We start from the raw sequence: 19,739 nt of genomic DNA, 5'->3' as shown, positions 1-19,739 counted from the left end.
CTGATCTCTTACAGGGTCTGAACAATCTTTTCGACAACTTCAACCAGAATATTCTTCACAGGAAGGGAGCCAGCATGCCGATCAACCAAGCGTTTTTAGCATTGACGCTAGAGCTTCCCAAAATGTGGAAAATCAGAACTGTTCGACTGAACAAAATGAACCGTTACAAAACGAGCAAAAAAGTGTTCATTTCCAGCTCTCAGTAGGAAATTTGCCAAGTTTGGTCTTCAGTTCATCTGGTGAGGCTGATGTATTTCATCAGTTAAATCTGCAGCATAGCACTACATGTGGTTCTACCTCTAGTGAGTGGTCAATAAAAGACCAACCAGAAGAAGGCAGAAAAGAAAGACTGGGCTTTGAAAAACTATCAGAAAGACTTGATACAGTGTTACAAGGTCAAGGACTCACTGATGATAAAAAAGAAACCTGTGATTTAAATCCACAGGTAGAGGAAATTGACTCTCATTTATGTGTAAGGACAGTAGAGATGGGAACTTCAATTCAAATACCATATTCACTCACTGTTCAGAATGAAAAATGTCTTCAAGACTCAACTATGGCAGGAATTCCAACAATCGTAGAACACCCATCTCAACTTGGACAATCAGAGCTCTTTGTAAATTCTGGATCATTTTCATTACAGAGATCTATTCCAGTCTGGGTAAGTGAAATCTGTGCTGTATACTTGAATTCATTTTCAGGAAAGACTTTGAAAACAAAATTGCAGGACATGCAACAAAGCTACTTTTTCACATTCCTATCTGAGATAGTCTCGTAATCACTGGAAATCTCCAATGAAATGCAGAAATGACAAATTTTTTAACTTGACCTCCCTCTGAATTTTACATATCTCTCTTTCCAATTTACATTTCTCTTCTCCAGCTTACTTGAAAAATTGTAGCTAAGCCTGTGCTTCAGCAGTCACCTAAACATAGCTTTTACCTTCTAGTACTATTTGTCCTGCCATGGGTAAAGCAGAAAATAAGGTGTTTTGGTCACCTTTTGGATTTTCTTATATTCTTGTTAAGTATTAAAGGTTGTTCTCTTACAAAGGATGCTCTAGCATCCTACATTTGGCTGCAGCCCAGTAGCCAGCCACTGCTCCATTTAGGTAGGATGCAGACTCTGATGCTGTACAGCCCCTACTCAGTCTGGCCACCTAGTCCTGTGAGCGTTTGGCTTTATAATGCAGAGTAGATCTTCTCTGGTGTCAGTAGTTGAACAACCTGTTCTTCTATAATGTACATTATTTTTTCCCTTCTGAATGTGGTTTCCCTTTTGTTACACAGGAAACAGAGTCTGGCCATGGTATAATGGAAGAACCAGAACTTACATTGACAAGCACCAGTGATATCAGTATTGCTGAAATGGATTTTGCAAACTTAACTCTAGAAGAAAAGAGAGAAGATGAGGCAAAGAGCTGTTTTCAGGTAAATTTCACAGCTCTCATTAATAAACCTCAATTATATAGCAACCTATTGTTGACATTTAGGGGGTAAGGGTATTTTTACTTTGCTTTGTACATGACGTTTCTTCTTACAGTATCACCGTATGAATGTGCTCACAATAGAAAACTGACAGTGGGTAAGCTGATAGGACTGCTGCTGCTGGTGCTTAGCCTTCAGTCATGTCTCCCTCTGAGCCACTCCCACCAGGCTCCTCTGTCCTTGAGGACAGACTCTTCTGTCCAGGCAAGAATACTGGAGTGGGTAGCCTATCCCATCTCCACGTAAACTTCCTAACCCAACAATCGAACCAGGGTCTCCTGCATTGCAGGCAGATTCTTCACCAGCTGAGCTATGAGGGAAGCACATGGTAGAAAACAGTGTTAACAAAGTGCTATTCAGTTTAGTCACTCAGTCATATCGGACTTTGTGACCCCAAGGACTGCAGCATGCCAGGCTTCCTTGTCCATCACCAACTCCTGGAGCTTGCTTAAGCTCATGCCCATTGAGTTGGTGATGCCATAAAACTAACTTGTCCTCTGTCATCCCCGTCTCCAGCCTTCAGTCTTTCCCAGCATCAGTCTTTTCCAGCGAGTCTGTTCTTTGCATCAGGTGGCCAAAGTAGTGGAGCTTCAGCATCAGTCCATCCAATGAATATTCAGGACTGATTTCCTTTAAGATTGGATCTTAAATGCAGTCTTAAATGGTTGGATCTCCTTGCAGTCCAAGGGATTCTCAAGAGTCTTCTCCAACACCACAGTACAAAAGCATCAATTCTTCAGCTTTCTTTGTAGTCCAATTCTCACATCCATACATTACCAGAAAAAAACATAGCCTTGACGAGATGGACCTTTGTCGGCAAAATAATGTCTCTGCTTTTTAATATGCTGTCTAGGTTGGTCATAGCTTTTCTTCCAGGGAGCAAGCATCTTTTTAATTTCATGGCTGCAGTTACCATCCACAGGGATTTTGGAACCCAAGAAAATAAAAGTCTGTTTCCATTGTTTCCATTAAGTGATAGGACTAGATGCCATGATCTTTGTTTTTTGAATGTTGAGTTTTAAAACAGCTTTTTCACTCTACTCTTTCACCCTCATCAAGAAGCTCTTCATATCCTCTTCGCTTTCTGCCATAAGGGTGGTGTCATCTGCACATCTAAAGTTTTTGATATTTCTCCTGGCAATCCTTGATTCCAGCTCGTGCTTCATCTAGACTGGCATTTCACATGATGTACTCTGCATATAAATTAAATAAGCAGGTTAACAATATACAGCCTTGACGTACTCCTTTCCCAATTTGGAACCAGTCCATTGTTCCATGTCCAGTTCTAACTTGATTCTCAGGAGGCAGATTAGGTGGTGTGGTATTCCCATCTCTTGAAGAATTTTACACAAGTTTGTTGTGATCCACACAGTCAAAGGCTTTGGCAGTCAATAAAGCAGATATTTTTCTGGAGCTCTTTTTTCTATGATCCAATGAAGTGAAGTTGCTCAGTTGTGTCCGATTCTTTGCGACCCCATGAATTGTAGCCTGTCAGGCTCCTCTGTCCATGGGATTTTCCAGGCAAGAATACTGGAGTGGGTTGCTATTTCCTTCTCCAGTGGATGCTGGCAGTTTGACCTTTGGCTCCTCTGCCTTTTCTAAATCTAACTTAAACATCTGGAAGTTCTCTGTTCATGTACTGTTGAAGCCTTGCTTGGAGAATTTTGAGCATTACTTTGCTAGCATGAGATGAGTGCAATTGTGCTGTAGTTTGAACATTCTTTGGCATTGCCTTTCTTTGGGATTGGAATGGAAATTGACCATTTCCAGTCCTGTGTCCACTGCTGAGCTTCCCAAATTTGCTGGCGTATTGAGTGCAGCACTTTAACAGCATCATCTTTTAGGATTTGAAATAGCTCAACCTGGAATTCCATCACCTCCAGTAGCTTTGTTTGTGATGCTTCCTATGGCCCACTTGACTTTGCACTCCAGGATGGTTGGCTGTAGGTGAGTGATCATGTTATTGTGGTTATCTGGATCATGAAGGTCTATTTCATACAGTTCTTCTATGTATCCTTGCCACCTTTTCTTAACCATCTTCTGCTTCTATTAGGTCCATACCGTTTCTGTCCTCTGTTGTGCCCATCTTTGCATGAAATGTTCCTTTGGTATCTGTAATTTTCTTGAAGAGATCTCTGGTCTTTTCCATTCTATTGGTTTCATCTGTTTCTTTGATCTTTGGAACTCTGCATTCAGATGAGTATATCTTTCCTTTTCTCCTTTGCCTTTCTCTTTTCTTCTCTGTAAGGCCCCCTCAGACAGCCATTTTGCTTTTTTGCATTTTTCTTCAGGATGGTCTTGATCACTGCCTCCCATGCAGTGTCCTATAGTTTTTTAGGCACTCTATCGGATCTAATCCCTTGAATCTATTTGTCACTTCCACTGTATAATTGTTAAGGATTTGATTTAGTGGTTTCTAGTGATGTTTCCTACTTCCTTAAGTCTCAATTTGGCAATAAGGACTTCATGATCTGAGCCATAGTCAGCTCGTCTTTGTTTTTGCTGACTGTATAAGAGTTGCTGCATCTTCGCCTACAAAGAATATAATCAGTCTGATTTTGGTATTGACCATCTGGCGATGTCCATGTGTAGTCATCTCCTGTGTAGGATTAGGGTTGGAAGAGTGTGTTTGCTGTGGTGGTGGTGGTGGTTTAGTTACTAAGAAAGTGAAGTTGCTCAGTCATGTCCGACCCCATGGACTGTAGCCTACCAGGCTCCTCTGTCCATGAGATTCTCCAGGCAGGAACTGGAATGGGTTGCCATTTCCTTCTCCAAGGGATCTTCCCAACCCAAGAATTGAACCCAGGTCTCCTGCATTGCAGGAGCTATGAGGGAGGTTTCCTGTGTACTCTGCTTCATTTGGTAGTCCAAAATGAAACGTGCCCATTACTCCATTTCTCTCTTGACTTCCTACTTTTGCATTCCCTGTGATGAAAAGGACATCTTTTTTGGGTGTTAGTTCTAGAAGGTCATTTAAGTCACAGAACTATTCAACTTCAGCTTCTTTGCCGTTGCTGTTTGGGGCATAGACTTGGATTACTGTGATAATGGTTTGCCTTTGGAAACAAGTAGAGATCACCGTTGTTAGAGACTGCACCCAAATACTGCATTTCCGACTCTTGTTGACTATGAGGGCTTCTTCTAAGAGAGATAATGGTCATCTAAGTTATATACACCCATTCCAGTCCATTTTAATCCATTTAGATTCCTAAAATGTTGATGTTCACTCTTGCTATCTCCTGTTTGACCACTTTCAATTTATCTTGATTCATGGACCTAACATTACAGGTTCCTTTGCAGTATTATTCTTTACAGCATTGGACCATCACCAGCCACATCCTACATTTTTACTTTGGCTCCATCTCTTTTGCTGACCTGAGGAGTTCCATCTTTCAGTGTTGTATTGTCTTTTCATACTGTTTATGGGGTTCGCAATGCTTCTCCAGTGGGCCATGTGTCCTCAGAACTCTCCACCATGACCTGTCTTGGGATAGTTTCATTGAGCCTTTCATCCTCAAGGCTTTAGTCCATGTGAGTTAGTTAGTGGCTGGATAACTAAATTAAGTGCTATTGCTTTGTAAGTTATCCTTTACGTTTTTCAGTTCTTGCTTGGCTCATCCTTTCAATTTTTGAAGGTCATCTGCTGTGGTCAACTCAGAATAACTTTAGGACTGAATTTTCTAGAAAGGCAGTTGCAAAAGAACTACAGTAAAGTCTATAAAAGTCTTCTCTGAAGTGGTAAAGTCTTCTATGACTTTCTTGCAATTAGGTGAGTGAATTTCTGCCTCTTCTGTCAGAAACAGAAAACTCAGATTATCCAGCTATGTCAGAACATCCACTGGAGAAACCAACTGTGTCTGCAGGTATGTGCATCAGATTGGTGAACCCACACCCATTCATGAGAACTTGAATTTGTGTACTGCTGACATACTTTTTAAAAATATTTTAAACAGAAACCTTTTCAAGGTGTACAGCTGCACCAGAGAGCTTACAAGAAGCATTCATAAAAAGAAAAAAGGCATTTATAGAGAGATCCTCACAGAGACATAAAGAGATAAAGGACAAAGTTCATGCCTCTGGAAATTCTCAAACCAAAACAATAACGGAGAAAACTACAGGTATCTGTTATCAAAAAGAATTATGTATTTGCTTAGTGGTTTTACTCAGTGGCATTATGTACTTTACTCCATGGCTTGTTCTCCACTCAGGTTCCTTTGTGAGTCACCTAAAGGGTATGAGTAAAGTTAGGGTGTCTCTCCCTGAAGATATGAAGACTGCAACCGCCCCATACACACAAAGGGACACTAGGGTATGTATATGGATTTATATATATTTGATAGACAAAGGAATGGCAACCCACTTCATGGGCAAATCCCTTGTCTACAGCTCATGGGGTTGCATAGTGAGATGCAACTTTAGTGACTATACATGTATCTGTCTTTAATTCCATACAAATTTCTTATAGATTAGAGCAAAGCAAGATGCACATGCCCAAAACAGAGCAAGGACAAAAGAATTTCATAAGGTAAGCAGCATCCCATACATACCCCCAACTTTTCATGTCTAAGGCACATTCAGAGCCTGATATTAATAACTGATATTATTTCCTCCACAGAAAACATTAGAGAAGCTTCGAGCCAGAAATATATGCTGACTTTCTGCACAAAGGTTTCTTTTTATTCATAACATAGGCCAAGTTATTTAAGTCAATAAATTTTTAACAATTTTCACACTTCCTGATTCTTTGCACTGCCAGTCACCATAGCTCCTCCATAGTTGCCATCTTCAAGTTAGCCCTGAAGAAGAGTAGATACTGGTTAAATTTGGAAGACATTTACACTTTCCCACATCACCAGTCATGGATATGAGTAGCTTGTATCTCCATCAGGAAAACATAGCCCTATCGAGTGACTATTATATCCAGTGGAGAATTCAATCTTTGGTCACAGCGTTGAGGGCTCCAGGATTTGGTCCCATCAGCCCTCTTTGAAATGACCTACAAAAATTATTTTCCCTAATGTGTACATACCTTTCAAAAAGTTCTGCTCAATCCACAGCTGTGATGCCTGCATAACAGAAATATTAAAGGTTTCATTTTCAGAGATGCTCATGCAAAGTTCTGAAGCCAGCTTCCCCAGTAATAAACTAGAAAACAACTCCAGAAATCCAGGCATAGACTGTGTTCAATGCTAGGCATAGACTAGCAATGTCTGGGTATTATAAAACCTAATTAGAAAAATGGTTGTGTTCTATTTATACTAGAATGGTGCTGACCTTCACAAGTTGTTAATTAAGGCTAATAAAATGTTCCCAACAGGCTGAATGCTAACAAAGTAGCAGGAAGAAAAACCTAGTTGGGATTTGTTTTATGGTCATGTCCACAGCAAATGAGAAACTGCATTCTAAAAGCCTTGGTAATGACCATGAAAAACTGACATAAAACAAATTACTTGCCACAGTTGTTTTAGTTGGGCCTCTTAGATCTTCAGTGGAGTTCACTTCAAAGTTTGCCACCTACAGAAAAGGATTTTAACAATAACTGAGACTGATTCAGTTCCGCTTTCATTCATACCTAAACTTTGTTGCAAAACATAAATGTTCTCAGGCAACTTTAATCTTAGAGCTTTCATGTTTTAAGATATAGTTTAATACAGATGTTCAGAAAGGCTGTTTTCACTCAGCCCATTCAGAGCAGTTGAACAATTTGCCCATCATCATAACATCACTGAAAAAACAGTAAAACACCTAATAGGCTGTTTAACGTCTACTTTTTTTTCATTAAATCAAGGAGGGGAAAATGAAAATCTTACTTGTAATCTTCCAGATCCAATTTCCTCAAGCAGTTTATTATAGGATCCTAGAAGTAAAATATAGCAAGTATTTTGGTTTTATTCCTTCATCTTTCCTAATACTGAAAAGCCATATTATATCCAATTTTCACTCATGAGCCTAGCAAAAAAAAAAAAAATGTTACAGGTCTCATTGTCACCACTGCAATAAAATTACAGTGATGGAAGCAAAACCTGTGTTTTCAATGTAGCCGCATTAACAGTTTCATGGACCCCATGAACAAGTGCCCATTTGCAGTAGAATGAGGCTTTATAAGTAAGTTTCCCAAGCTAAGCGAATGTGCAGAAGGCTGCTTCTGCACCTGTACAGCTCCAATACTCTTGCCTGGAAAATCCCATGGATGGAGAAGGCCAGTAGGCTAGTCCATGGGGTTGCTAAGAGTTGGAAACAACTGAGCACACTTTTCGTTTTCATGCATTGGAGAAGGAAATGGCAACCCACTCCAGTGTTCTTGCCAGGGGGAGCCTGGTGGGCTGCCGTTTACGGGGTCACAGTCAGACATGACTGAAGTGACTTAGCAGCAGCACCTGTATAGAAGTTCCACTTTGCTAAGCATGCTATCAGTAAAGGAAAGCTGCTAAAAGCAACAAAGTGAAAAGTGAAATACCTGTTTAGGGTCAGGAGATGGGATCTGTCTAGTTTCTGACAACGATGGGATCTGTCTAGTTTCTGACAACCGTAGGAAAAAAAGTATTAGTTACTATTGAAGATTATGTCAAACTGAACAGTATCAGAAACTAAAAGGATACTGTATCAGTAGAAATACCAGGTCTAACATGCACAAAGCAAAAAAACCAACGATGCCAGATACTGAATTTATATCGCACTGTCTTTTGAACAGCCAGCAGGAACAAACTGCTGAATGCAGATACCATGCAGTGCAATTATGACTGAACTGGAACCACGCCAACCTCACTCTGTAATGATACTATCTGAGAAATTTACTTTCACACACCTTTAAAATTTTTGTTAACATGTGAAATAATTTTTTCCTATTTGTCATTACAGCAAGACAACTACATTAACTCTTATCTTAAATTATAAACTTAGTCGTTACCTTTTTACCCTCTCTATACCTATAAAACTTTCACATAGGAAACTATCCAATCATACTTGATATTTACATGTTTAACAAAGGGACTACGGCATTTCCATGCCCTACACATGCTGTGTCTTCATTTTTTTTCCAATTCTGTAAGTACAAATATTACAGCAAGTTTTTGGCCAAAATCTTGCTAATTCTGTTTTACACCTAAACAACTAGCAGTCACAACAGTAATGGAATGCTATACTCAAAATTTCATTGTCGTCAGAACTTCTGAATCCTACTTGAATAGAAATTAAATAGTCTACTTACCTCTAAAAACTTACCAAGTTCAAATCATATTAATTCCTGCAGATACCAAATAAAAGACTATGGGTTACTTACTCATGATTAAAAAACAAAAACCTAAAATATATGCTTATTTAAATGTTTTGTTATACTCAGCTCTATCAGAATTGAGTTTTAGTTCATATCTGTATCATTCAGCAGTTGAACATTAAATTCATCATCTGAACTGGAATGGTAACCCCACTCCAAATTAGTCACTAACTAAAACTTACCCAAGTTATCACACCCTAAAACTTGACAGAGATCACTGGGATGTGCCAATACCTAAGATTAAAAAAAATTTGTTAGGTTTTTCATAGTTTAATTGGCAGCTATGTCTTGTAGTTCTTTCCCACAGATCTAACAGGTAGTTCTATGAGTAAAGGAAACTACAGAGTTACTCTATGAGGCGTTTCCAACGACGTAGGTTTATAGAAAAAGCCCCATCGGGATAGACCTCAACTGTTACTTAATCAGTTTAATTAATTTTAAATTAAGTAATATAAGGAAATCATACTATGAATTAATCACATGACATGTATTTTTAAATCAATGCTTAGGAAACATAGTACAAAGTACCAAGTAGTTATTACAGCTGAACCAAAACATTACATACGTAAATTTAAACTTGACTATTAAGAACCACATTACTACAATGTGTTTAACCTATGCAGTGCCCAGATTACTACAAAACTATTTAAATGAATTTTTGGCTTTAAATTGAGAACTAAAATGTAAAATATTTTCTCATTGATAACAATTATGAAAATACAGAAAAACGTTAATATGCCTGATGTTCTGACCATTTGGGGATCACGAGGACAAATTTGGCATTTGTATATCATTCAGATTTATGAAATTATGTTTCCTGTGTAGTCATTTCTAGCATTACACTATTAAATTTTCTACTTCATTTTAGTATATGCATCCCTTAAAAAATAGTGGGACTTCCCTGGTGATTTACTGGCTAAGACTCAGCACTTCTGCTGCAGGGGCTGTGGGTTCTGCTCAACATCACTATTAGAGAAATGCAAATCAAAACTATAATCAAGTACCATCTCACATTGGTGAGAATGGCCATCATTTAAGAGTCTACAAATAAATGCCAGACAGGGTGTTGGAGAAAAAAAGGAACCTTCTCTTACATTGTTGGTGGGAATGCAGATTGGTACTGCCACTACAGTAGAGCTACCACATGAGGAGCAATCCCACGCCAAGAAAAACATGGTTGGAAAGGATACCTGCACCTGTGTTCACTACAGCACTATTCTAAGATATGGAACCAACATAAATGTCCACTGAGAGATGAACTGAACTGAGATGAAAAGACGTGTGGGAGAGGTGTATGAAAATGGTGACATTTGTAGCAACATGGATGGACCCAGCAATATACAAAGCAAACTAAGTCAGAAATAGGTATCACTTATATGTGGAATCTTAACTACCACACAAATGAACACATCTATGAAACAAACAGATAAGAACTTGTGGTTGGACAGGAGGTGGGGGTGTGGGGGAGCCATGGACTGGGAACGCTGGATTAGCAGATACAAATTCATCAGATAAACAAGGGCTTACTATATAGCACAGGGAATTAATATTATGTGATAGCTCATAAAAGGAAAATTACATAACTGAGTCACTTTGCTGTACAGTAGAAATTAGCATTGTAAATCAGCTATACTTCAATAAAATTTTTAAAATAAATTGTATAGGGGGTGTTAGGAGATTAAAAATTCATATGCTTGAAGAGGGAATATCCAAGATTCTGATAGCTTATAGTTCTGGGACCCTTTCCTGAAAGCAAATCCTGGCACAATGTCACTGTAAAACGTGCCAATTCTGAGATTCATTGTCTGAAATTACATGATGAATAGAAATTTAAAGTTGGCAAAAATGCCTTTCAAAAATTAAACCTCTGGAGAACTTCTGACAATGTTACCACATTTACACAAATCTGAACCAAACTCACCTAAAGCATTAGACATATCTTTGCAAAATCCAGACACTGTATTCCGAAGATAAAAGCCTAAAAAAAGAAGCCCATCTTTGTTTTATGTCAACATGAAAACTGAGTACTAGGATCAATACAGCTGGTAATTCAGAAGCTTATTTAACTTCACAGCGCTGGAAGCAATCTTTATGCTCATCAATACACACCCATTTTATGGATCATGTTCCTTCTTATCTGTATCAAAACTCATACTGAACAATGAGTTGTGGGTTGCAAAAGAGGATTTACTTTCGCACTTGTTTGTTAAGTCTTTGTCCACAAATTAAACAAAACCAAACACAAGTGCTACTGTAAAATACATTATATACAGTGGTGATGAAAATGATATTTGAAATACAGGTAATTAGGAAGGGAAAATTAAGTTATAGTACTCAGCATTTCACACTAAACTCATCTAAGTAAAACAAAAACAGGAAGTTGTAGGTCCCCTAAGGTGAAAAAAAAACCTTGTTTATGCAAACTTTTCAAGATTACAATCTGTTCTTTGATTCAGTGCTCAAATGGTACCTTTAAGTTCTCTTACCTATAAATAAACCATCATAGGCAAAAACAGTAGGGACTTTTATTATTTGTCAAGTCAATCTCTGCAGTAACAGCTTCAATTTTTTCTACATAATTTTTCTTATTACTTCAAGAGTTTCACAAATCTGTTTAAGTATTCTTTATTTTCTTACAGGGTTGTTTTTTTCCAAGGCTGGCAATATATAGACACTTTATCTTCGCTTTTATTCTGTTTACCTTGTCTGGTATTTATAATCCTATCTCTCTTCAGGCCATTTTGTCCTCTGTCCAGTGTTTAGATTTTGATACTCTCTTTTTAAGCAAAGCAGTTTCTTCAGTATATTCCTCTTGATCCAGATATACATTCTTATTCTTTGGAAATTCAGAGCTTATTATGAAATAACTATTCTCCTGCATGAGAAATATTTGTAAGACATATGACCAATTTCACTGCACTAGTATTTACATATAACTAGGTTACTTAACCTGAAAATTCCATTTGGATTTTTAAAAATTTGATATCCTAGTAACAATAAAACACATTAAAACTTACAATACTACTGACCCAGTACTGCTAATTGATGTTCTCAGTTATCTACACGATAAAAATCTCCCTTTGTCAACTCCTGCCCTCCCAAAATGAAATGGAATATGTCACTTACCACCAACTTAATATCACATTCATCATGTTCAAGGTTTGCTGCAATCTCCTCCTCTGCTCTGTAATATTAAAAACATTATCACTCAGTTGACAATAAATTCATAGCATACTGTTATGACATACAACTGAACCAGCAATACCAGTTGATCATCACTATTAAGTATGAATACTTATTTAATATTAAGTAACATGGAATGAGGTTTGTGACATTGTACAGGAAGCAGGGATCAAGACCATCCCCATGGAAAAGAAATGCAAAAAAGCAAAATGGCTGTCTGGGGAGGCCTTACAAATAGCTGTGAAAAGATAAGCGAAAAGCAAAGGAGAAAAAGAAAGATATAAGCATCTGAATGCAGAGTTCCAAAGAACAGCAAGAAGAGATAAGAAAGCCTTCTTCAGCCATCAATGCAAAGAAATAGAGGAAAAGAACAGAATGGGAAAGACTAGAGATCTCTTCAAGAAAACTAGATACCAAGGGACCATTTCATGCAAAGATGGGCTCGATCAAGGACAGAAATGGTATGGACCTAACAGAAGCAGAAGCTATTAAGAGGTGGCAAGAATACACAGAAGAACTGTACAGAAAAGATCTTCATGACAGATAATCATGGTGATCACTAATCTAGAGCCAGACATCTTGGAAAGTGAAGTCAAGTGGGCCTTAGAAAGCATCACTACGAACAAAGCTAGTGGAGGTGATGGAATTCCAGTTGAGCTGTTTCAAATCCTGAAAGATGATGCTGTGAAAGTGCTGCACTCAATATGCCAGCAAATTTGGAAAACTCAGCAGTGGCCACAGGACTAGAAAAGGTCAGTTTTCATTCCAATCCCAAAGAAAGGCAATGCCAAAGAATGCTCAAACTACCGCACAATCGCACTCATCTCACATGCTAGTAAAGTAATGCTCAAAATTCTCCAAGCCAGGCTTCAGCAATACGTGAACTGTGAACTCCCTGATGTTCAAGCTGGTTTTAGAAAAGGCAGAAGAACCAGAGATCACATTGCCAATATTCGCTGGATCACGGAAAATTCAAGAGAGTTCCAGAAAAACATCTATTTCTGCTTTATTGACTTCTGCCTTTGACTGTGTGGATCACAATAAACTGTGGGAAATTCTGAGAGAGATGGGAATACCAGACCACCTAACCTGCCTCTTGAGAAATCTGTATGCAGGTCAGGAAGCAAGTTAGAACTGGACATGGAACAACAGACTGGTTCCAAATAGGAAAAGGAGAACGTCAGGCTGTGTATTTTCACCCTGGTTATTTAACTTCTATGCAGAGTACACCATGAGAAACGCTGGACTGGAAGAAACACAAGCTGGAATCAAGATTGCCGGGAGAAGTATCAATAACCTCAGATATGCAGATGACACCACCCTTATGGCAGAGAGTGAAGAAGAACTAAAGAGCCTCTTGGTGAAAGTGAAAAAGAGTGAAAAAGTTGGCTTCAAACTCAACATTCAGAAAACTAAGATCATGGCATCTGGTCCCATCACTTCATGGGAAATAGATCAGGAAACATGGAAACAGTGACAGACTTTTATTCTCTTGGGCTCCAAAATCACTGCAGATGGTGACTGCAGCCATGAAATTAAAAGATGCTTGCTCCTTGGAAGAAAAGCCATGACCAACCTAGACAGCATATTAAAAAGCAGATTACTTTGTCGATAAAGGTCAGTCTAGTCAAAGCTATGGTTTTTCCAACAGTTATGTATGGATGTGAGTGTTGGACCATAAAGAAAGCTGAGCACTGAAAAATGCTTTTGAACTGTGGTGTTGGAGAAGATTCTTGAGAGTCCCTTAGACTGCTAGGAGATCCAACCAGTCAATCCTGAAAGAAATCAGCCCTAAATATTCCTTGGAAGGACCGATGCTTAAGCTGAAACTCCAATACTTTGGCCACCTGATGTAAAGAACCAACTCCTTGGACAAGACCCTGATGCTGAGAAAGATTAAAGGCAGGAGAATGGGATAACAGAGGATGAGATGGTTGGATGGCATCACCGACTGGAGAGACATGAGTTTGAGTAAACTCCAGGAGCTGGTGACGGACAGGGAAGCCTGGCATGCTGCAGGCCATGGAGTCCCAAAGAGTCAGACATGACTGAGCGACTGAACTGAACATTTAATATGAATTTTAAACATTAAAAGTATTAAAATCTAAACTGATAGTATAATGTGGAGCAACATGAAAATTTAAAAGCATACTAATGTTCAAAGTTGTTCCAATGTCTGAACTTACGCTGACTCTTCAATAGGAGAGAGAGATCCATCATCATCCAAGTATCTGTATCTTCGACTATCAAGGTCTTCTTTTTCTAAATCTTCAGCAACATTCATCTGTTTCAAGGATTCCTTGAGGTAGTATTCATACTTCAGTTTTTCAAGGTAGTTAAAAAATCCTCTTGCCACTGCTTGCTATATACCAGAACAGCCTGTTGTAAGTCACGGACTTGGAAAAAAATTTTTTTCTGCCACAGCTTAGCAGATAGATGCTTATGTTCTAAAATAACAAGGAAGCTCTAACTCTGCCATATGGCGATCACCTCTATCAAACAAACACTGCTTATAAAAAGAATTCACTTTTCTACCAAGCAAGTTACCAAAGTTGGTACACCAAGAAAAACAAGCACAAATCTTGTATATGGTTTGGATGCTTCTAAAGATTTTTTTTTAATGCAAATTGAAAGGTCTGTTTTAGTCACTTTTAAACATAAAAGGTTAATTACTAATCCTTTCCAATAAATCAGATTTTAGAACAAGTGACTACAAATTCTGCTGCTGCTGCTAAGTCACTTCAGTTGTGTCTGACTCTGTGCGACCCCATAGACGGTAGCCCACCAGGCACCCCCGTCCCTAGGATTCTCCAGGCAAGAACACTGGAGTGGGTTGCCATTTCCTTCTCCAATGTATGAAAGTGAAAGGTGAAAGTGAAGTTGCTCAGTCGTGTCCGACAAATTATGTAGTCACTTAAAATTCAAATATTTGAGTCTACTGCTATGAACTGGCTGATCTGTCAGGTGATTCTGTCAGAATGAAATCTACTAAAGCCACTGAACACAAAAGTCAGGTGTGGGTTTGACTTAGGTTATAGTAAAATAACTAGACATTATTTGAGTTTTAGGAATGATGTTTAAAACCTGTTTGGGTAAGAGCAAGGTACAAAAACATCCTTGGATTTACATGCAGATATATCCACCCAATATACCAGTAAAGATTACATCCAGAAGCCCAAGTCAACTTTGAACTGAAGGATGGAGGTGGCATTTAAGTGGCAGTATAGTCAGGATAAAGAAGTATTATCAAAGTTGCAAATTGCATGTTCCAGGTGTTACCTAAATTCTAAAAGTGACCAACAACTCACTTCACACATTTAAGCTGTGTATGAGCATATATAAATAATGACTCACCTCAAAGGTTAAAATTTTTCTCCAAGGTAATGGTTTTCTTCCATTTTTTGATTCTAAAAATGGGAAACCAGGTCTTTTGTCTTTAAATTGTTTCTCAGTAATTTGTGAGTATCTAGTGGTTCTCCTTCCTTTTGGTCTTCCCACTGATCTTCCTGTTGGCTTGTATTTCCTCTTTTTACGTTTATGTTTCTTATTTTTGAATCTTTCAAAAATAGCCTTTAAAGTCAGTGGTCTTGGCTCTATAGATGAGTCACTAGATGTCTCTGTTGCCTGTGTACTTTTGGGTATGTGAACGAATTTTCTGATAGTGTTTCTTTGCCTCCGTTTAGGTGGGACAGGAACACACTGAGTTTTAAATAAGCTGCTACCAGAGGAAGAGCTGTCACTAGAAAACAGGGAAAGATTAATCGCACCCTCTCAAATTACTGAATGTTTATTACCAGTAATGTTTTAAAAATCAAAGCAGGAAAACATGCTTAGAATAATTTCTTAAAAGATGGGCTCAGTACTAACAAACTGAAGTGGGCCATAATGCCACTGCCGTGGTGATCTTCCTTTAAGTTCCATAAAGGCATCCTGTTCACTGCTAGATCCTAAGTGAAACAGGACAAAGCCTCCTCTAAATAAAAGTATCTTACTAGAGACGTATCTGATGAATATACTAGAAATGCTCATGTGAGATCAGTGATTTAGACTAGATACCTTTCATCTTAACACATAAGCCAGCATCCTTGCTAACATGAAATAAGAACAAATTGATTTTAAAGCAAGACTAATACCCATCTTCTTAGTTCAAAAACTTCAAAGGCCTGTCCAAACCAAGTTTTCCTTTTCTGTTCCAATTCTTATGCCTTCCCAGTAATTCAAATACAGTAAATATTACCATCCAGTCTCTTATCCACGAAAAATCTTTTTTTTTTAAAGGCACTTACCTTTGATTCTCAGTTTCCACAGCTAAATCAGATGCCGTTGTATAGTTAAGAGAATCCATTCTTGAACCAAGTCCCTCTCAATTATCTTTTGCTTTCAATAGATTTCTGACCATATAAAATCTGGTAAATGTGGTGTACTTTCCTTGAACAAATTAATGCCAACAGTTAGTAATCAGAGTAATGCAAATTTTGATGTAGCTGTGAGTTATGTAAATAATATGTAAACTAAGACCATATCACTGACAAAGCCTTTAATATTTTCTGGTAGTAACTGTAAATTCAGATCAATTCTAAAATCTAGAGATTTGATTCACGGGTTGTTTCAGTTTTGCCTCCTTCATCTGTCCAATGGAATAAGATTCCAGAAGAGTAGGTAATTTCCAACAGTATCAAGGAACTTTCCCAACAGGAAAAAATGTAACTTTAACCCTTAGCCATAGTAATGTACAATGAAGAGTATCAGTGTTCAACAGAAGTTAACTACTATGTGTGGCCCAGTATAGCAGGGAAAATAATCATTAGGTCTTACTACCTCAATCCAAACTCCTGGTCTGGGATTTACTATTAGGGTATTAAAAGTTCTAAATTCTCCAAATTCTCAATAAAAGGCTTGCAGATAATGCCCGTTGTCTTTTTTTCACTTCCATGGATACAGTGTTTTGGGCAAAATTTTTTAAAGGATAATAATGTCTTTACTTCTCAACCTCCCTTAGAGAGGATGCCATCATTCTCCCACTGTTCGGTTTTAGCGTTTTAAGAGAGACATATTTCAAATACAGGAAGACAATAGGTCACAAAAATCTCAAGCTTTGCAAAATCTAAGTCATGGAGTGAAGTCGCTCAGTAGTGTCTGACTCTTTACGACTGTAGCCTCCCAGGCTCCTCCGTCCATGGGATTTTCCAGACAAGAATACTGGAGTGGGTTGCCATTCCCTTCTCCAGATCTTCCCAACCCAGGGATTGAATCCGGGTCTCCGGCTTTGTAGGCAGATGCTTAAGTGGATCCAATGGCAGCGATGGGTATTATCAAAACTAAAGCTAACACAAATCTTTTCCGGAATTTGGAAAGCAATCCTGTGGAAGTACTGCTTCCTAGTCGGGGACTCTGCTGACCGGACCACGCGGCCGCGAACAACTCGCCCTTGCGCGATCCTGGGGCAAGCGTCTCCAGGAGGCACCTACGTCGAGCGAGGATGGCGTCAGCAACGGCTACCTCGCACTCAGCCGCCATTTAGAGAATAAGCATTGTTTCATGCTCCATTTTAACATCCACTTCACGGGCCACGCTCAGGCCACGGTCGCAGCGCAGCCCTAGGCCCGCAGTCCACAACCACCGCGTGCCCTCCGCCATCAGGGCTCGACCCCCGCAGCTGGACCGCAACCCCGCCCCGCCCCACAGGGCCCGGGAAAAACCACAAGGCGACCCCTCCGCCGACCCCAAGGCCCGGACGCCCGTGTCCTTTCCGACCTCTCCAGAGACAGATGGCGTATACCAACCTGCGCCGGCTCGGCACGGACCTCTGCTGCGGACAGCAACCTACCCGACCATAGCACCCCGAAAGAAAGACTGGAGACAACAACCGCCGCCGCCGCGCGGGAGGAAAGGCTGGGCGCGCCGCGCGCCCAAGCTAATAGTGGGGCGGAAGTCTCGCGATAACAACTGGACTCCGGGATGAACGGGAGAGCTGGGAGGTGGCGTGACGCGGCCGCCATGTTTATCCCCGCGAGGGGAGGTCCGATTCCAGTGGGCGGAGCCTTGGACGCCCTAACCCTGGAGAGGCGGAGTTGAGTGAGGTCAGAGCAGGCGTCTGATGCAGGCTTGTCTAACCGACTGCTGCTGCTAAGTCACTTCAGTCGTGTCCGACTCTGTGTGACCCCGATAGACGGCAGCCCACCAGGCTCCCGCGTCCCTGGGATTCTCCAGGCAAGAACACTGGAGTGGGTTGCCATTTCCGTAAGTGGAATAGCCTGGGACGGTTAGGCCAACGTTTCGGGAATAAATTGTGGGGTCAGGCGGGTGGAATGCACGTGAACTCCAAGGAAACAGGCACTCCGCCTGACTTTCTCCCAGTGGCCTCGCCTCTGCTGAGGTTTCCTATAACTGTCCAGAGTCACCGCGGGTCTTATGGGGGATGTGCGAGTGTGTGTCTCTGGCCAGGTGTGTTTTGTCGTGTTGTGTCCGCTTTTGCCTTCAGAAATCGCTTCTCCGTTAACTTGTGAGAGGATCGTACCTTGACCGTGACTCAAAATGTGTAACCTTTGTACTGGAAGCCTCTGTTACGCAACTACTCCCAGCTTCCCGCTCCACCTTCGAACTGTCCTCCCTCAGAACGAAGGGTCAGCCTCCCAGGAGTTGATTAACAGATCACAGGAGACACCCGCGGCTGATTTTTGTTGTTCGTTTTCTCAGTTCCCTAAATGGTTCAGTTCAGTTCAGTTCAGTTCACTCAGTTGTGTCTGACTGCGAATCGCAGCACGGCAGGCCTCCCTGTCCATCACCATCTCCTGGAGTTCACCTAAACCCATGTCCATCCAGTCGGTGATGCTATCCAACCATCTCATCCTCTGTCGTCCCCTTCTCCTCCTGCCTTCAATCTTTCCCAGCATCAGGGTCTTTTCAAATGAGTCAGCTCTTCGATCAGGTGGCCAAAGTATTGGAGTTTCAGCTTCTACATCAGTCCTTCCAATGAACACCCAGGACTATTTCCTTTAAGATGGACTGGTTGGATCTCCTTGCTGTCCAAGGGACTCTCAAGAGTCTTCTCCAACACCACAGTTCAAAAGCATCAATTCTTCAGCACTCAGCTTTCTTTATAGTCCAACTCTCACATCCATACATAACCACTGGAAAAAGCATAGCCTTGATTAGACGGACCTTTGTTGGCAAAGTAATGTTTCTGCTTTTTAATATGCTGTCTGAGTTGGTCATAACTTTCCTTCTAAGGATTTCATGGCTGCAGTCACCATCTGCAGTGATTTTGGAGCCCAGAAAAATAAAGTCAGCCAGTTTCCACTGTTTCCTGAATGGTTACTGTGTAAAAAGCTAAAAGTTTAAACTAGTTTAGTTTTGATGTTTTTAGTTTTTCCCAAAGTACTTACAAAAAGGAATGAGCTGAAAAAAAATTTTTTTAATTAAAAATTAAAAAAAAAAAAGGAATGATCTGGCTTGATCTCTAGTCCAACTCTTTGCCAACCCACGGACTGTATAGCAGCAGGCTCCTCTGTCCATGGGATTTTCCAGTCAAGAAAACTGGAGTCAGTTGCCATTTCCTCCTCCAGGGTATCTTCCTGACCCAGGAATCAAATCCTCAGCTTCTTGTATCATATAATAAAACCAGGAAAGCAGTCTAGTCTTATTTTGTGGATAGTGTCATGTTGGGATGAAATAGATCTGGAAGGTAATCTAGCCTCTTTACTCAATTTTGCTCTAAATGTTGAACAATTCCAGGCACAGATAGTCAAGTCTTGTAGGGTTTGTGAAGTACAGTAAGTTCCAGAACAGGGATTGCA

At 40.0% G+C, this 19,739-nt stretch overlaps 3 protein-coding genes and 8 non-coding genes across 27 annotated transcripts in view; 2 read left to right on the top strand and 9 right to left on the bottom strand.

Moving 5' to 3' along the window:
- Positions 1 to 6,217, top strand: part of CEP295 (centrosomal protein 295) — a 49,016-nt gene extending 42,799 nt beyond the window's left edge. For 3 of the 4 annotated variants that reach the window (XM_069565146.1, XM_069565145.1, XM_069565148.1), the window contains 7 exons: positions 15 to 661; positions 1,290 to 1,430; positions 5,257 to 5,350; positions 5,441 to 5,605; positions 5,696 to 5,796; positions 5,953 to 6,012; positions 6,103 to 6,217. In XM_069565146.1, the coding sequence (XP_069421247.1) occupies positions 15 to 661; positions 1,290 to 1,430; positions 5,257 to 5,350; positions 5,441 to 5,605; positions 5,696 to 5,796; positions 5,953 to 6,012; positions 6,103 to 6,141 (1,247 nt within the window). In that variant the 3' untranslated portion in view covers positions 6,142 to 6,217. The remainder of the gene's footprint in view (positions 1 to 14; positions 662 to 1,289; positions 1,431 to 5,256; positions 5,351 to 5,440; positions 5,606 to 5,695; positions 5,797 to 5,952; positions 6,013 to 6,102) is intronic. The other variant, XR_011251668.1, reaches the window with a different exon arrangement.
- Positions 6,143 to 18,008, bottom strand: TAF1D (TATA-box binding protein associated factor, RNA polymerase I subunit D). 13 transcript variants are annotated; one of them, XR_011251674.1, is made up of 14 exons: positions 17,727 to 17,966; positions 16,230 to 16,371; positions 15,298 to 15,682; positions 14,130 to 14,305; positions 11,887 to 11,944; positions 11,462 to 11,635; positions 10,682 to 10,738; positions 8,943 to 8,994; positions 8,695 to 8,730; positions 7,945 to 8,006; positions 7,298 to 7,436; positions 6,938 to 7,001; positions 6,517 to 6,553; positions 6,143 to 6,283 (listed from the first exon to the last, which is right to left on the bottom strand). XR_011251674.1 is itself a non-coding variant. In XM_069565153.1 (6 exons), exons 2-6 carry the CDS (start codon positions 16,286 to 16,288, stop codon positions 11,492 to 11,494), a joined length of 822 nt encoding a protein of 273 aa, XP_069421254.1. In that variant the 5' UTR covers positions 16,289 to 16,371; positions 17,727 to 17,966; the 3' UTR covers positions 11,264 to 11,491. The 13 variants fall into 13 exon arrangements, 1 of the variants encoding a protein (XP_069421254.1); XR_011251684.1 differs by having other exon boundaries at positions 6,942 to 7,001; XR_011251671.1 differs by having other exon boundaries at positions 7,298 to 7,344.
- Positions 6,359 to 6,485, bottom strand: LOC138427376 (small nucleolar RNA SNORA25). The gene has a single exon (XR_011251980.1). It is a non-coding gene; the product is annotated as a small nucleolar RNA SNORA25 (small nucleolar RNA).
- On the bottom strand, positions 6,790 to 6,911 carry LOC138427381 (small nucleolar RNA SNORA32). The gene has a single exon (XR_011251985.1). It is a non-coding gene; the product is annotated as a small nucleolar RNA SNORA32 (small nucleolar RNA).
- On the bottom strand, positions 7,140 to 7,212 carry LOC138427374 (small nucleolar RNA Z40). Its single transcript, XR_011251978.1, has one exon. It is a non-coding gene; the product is annotated as a small nucleolar RNA Z40 (small nucleolar RNA).
- LOC138427378 (small nucleolar RNA SNORA1) lies at positions 7,453 to 7,586 on the bottom strand. Its single transcript, XR_011251982.1, has one exon. It is a non-coding gene; the product is annotated as a small nucleolar RNA SNORA1 (small nucleolar RNA).
- LOC138427375 (small nucleolar RNA SNORA8) lies at positions 8,084 to 8,220 on the bottom strand. The gene has a single exon (XR_011251979.1). It is a non-coding gene; the product is annotated as a small nucleolar RNA SNORA8 (small nucleolar RNA).
- On the bottom strand, positions 8,827 to 8,897 carry LOC138427389 (small nucleolar RNA SNORD5). Its single transcript, XR_011251991.1, has one exon. It is a non-coding gene; the product is annotated as a small nucleolar RNA SNORD5 (small nucleolar RNA).
- LOC138427382 (small nucleolar RNA SNORA18) lies at positions 9,042 to 9,172 on the bottom strand. The gene has a single exon (XR_011251986.1). It is a non-coding gene; the product is annotated as a small nucleolar RNA SNORA18 (small nucleolar RNA).
- Positions 10,883 to 11,010, bottom strand: LOC138427385 (small nucleolar RNA SNORA40). Its single transcript, XR_011251989.1, has one exon. It is a non-coding gene; the product is annotated as a small nucleolar RNA SNORA40 (small nucleolar RNA).
- C21H11orf54 (chromosome 21 C11orf54 homolog) overlaps positions 17,415 to 19,739 on the top strand; it is a 28,910-nt gene continuing 26,585 nt past the window's right edge. Inside the window, exon 1 of one of the 2 annotated variants that reach the window (XM_069565149.1) lies at positions 17,415 to 18,183. The gene's annotated coding sequence lies outside the window, so the exon portion shown is untranslated. The remainder of the gene's footprint in view (positions 18,184 to 19,739) is intronic. The other variant, XM_069565150.1, reaches the window with a different exon arrangement.

Source organism: Ovis canadensis, chromosome 21, assembly GCF_042477335.2.
Source record: "Ovis canadensis isolate MfBH-ARS-UI-01 breed Bighorn chromosome 21, ARS-UI_OviCan_v2, whole genome shotgun sequence".
Lineage (NCBI taxonomy): Eukaryota > Metazoa > Chordata > Mammalia > Artiodactyla > Bovidae > Ovis > Ovis canadensis.
The sequence above is the reverse complement of the archived record's forward strand: the minus strand, read 5'-3'. Positions and strand labels throughout refer to the sequence as shown.

What these genes read in the sequence shown, in the direction of transcription:
- TAF1D (XM_069565153.1), bottom strand. Translation starts at nt 16,288, where the DNA reads ATGGATTCTCTTAACTATACAACGGCATCTGATTTAGCTGTGGAAACT. An exon ending in GTGGAAACTGAGAATCAAAG is followed by an intron (nt 15,683 to 16,229) that starts GTAAGTGCCTTT and finishes CCTGTTTTCTAG; the next exon opens with TGACAGCTCTTCCTCTGGTA. An exon ending in GAAAAATTTTAACCTTTGAG is followed by an intron (nt 14,306 to 15,297) that starts GTGAGTCATTAT and finishes TCTGGTATATAG; the next exon opens with CAAGCAGTGGCAAGAGGATT.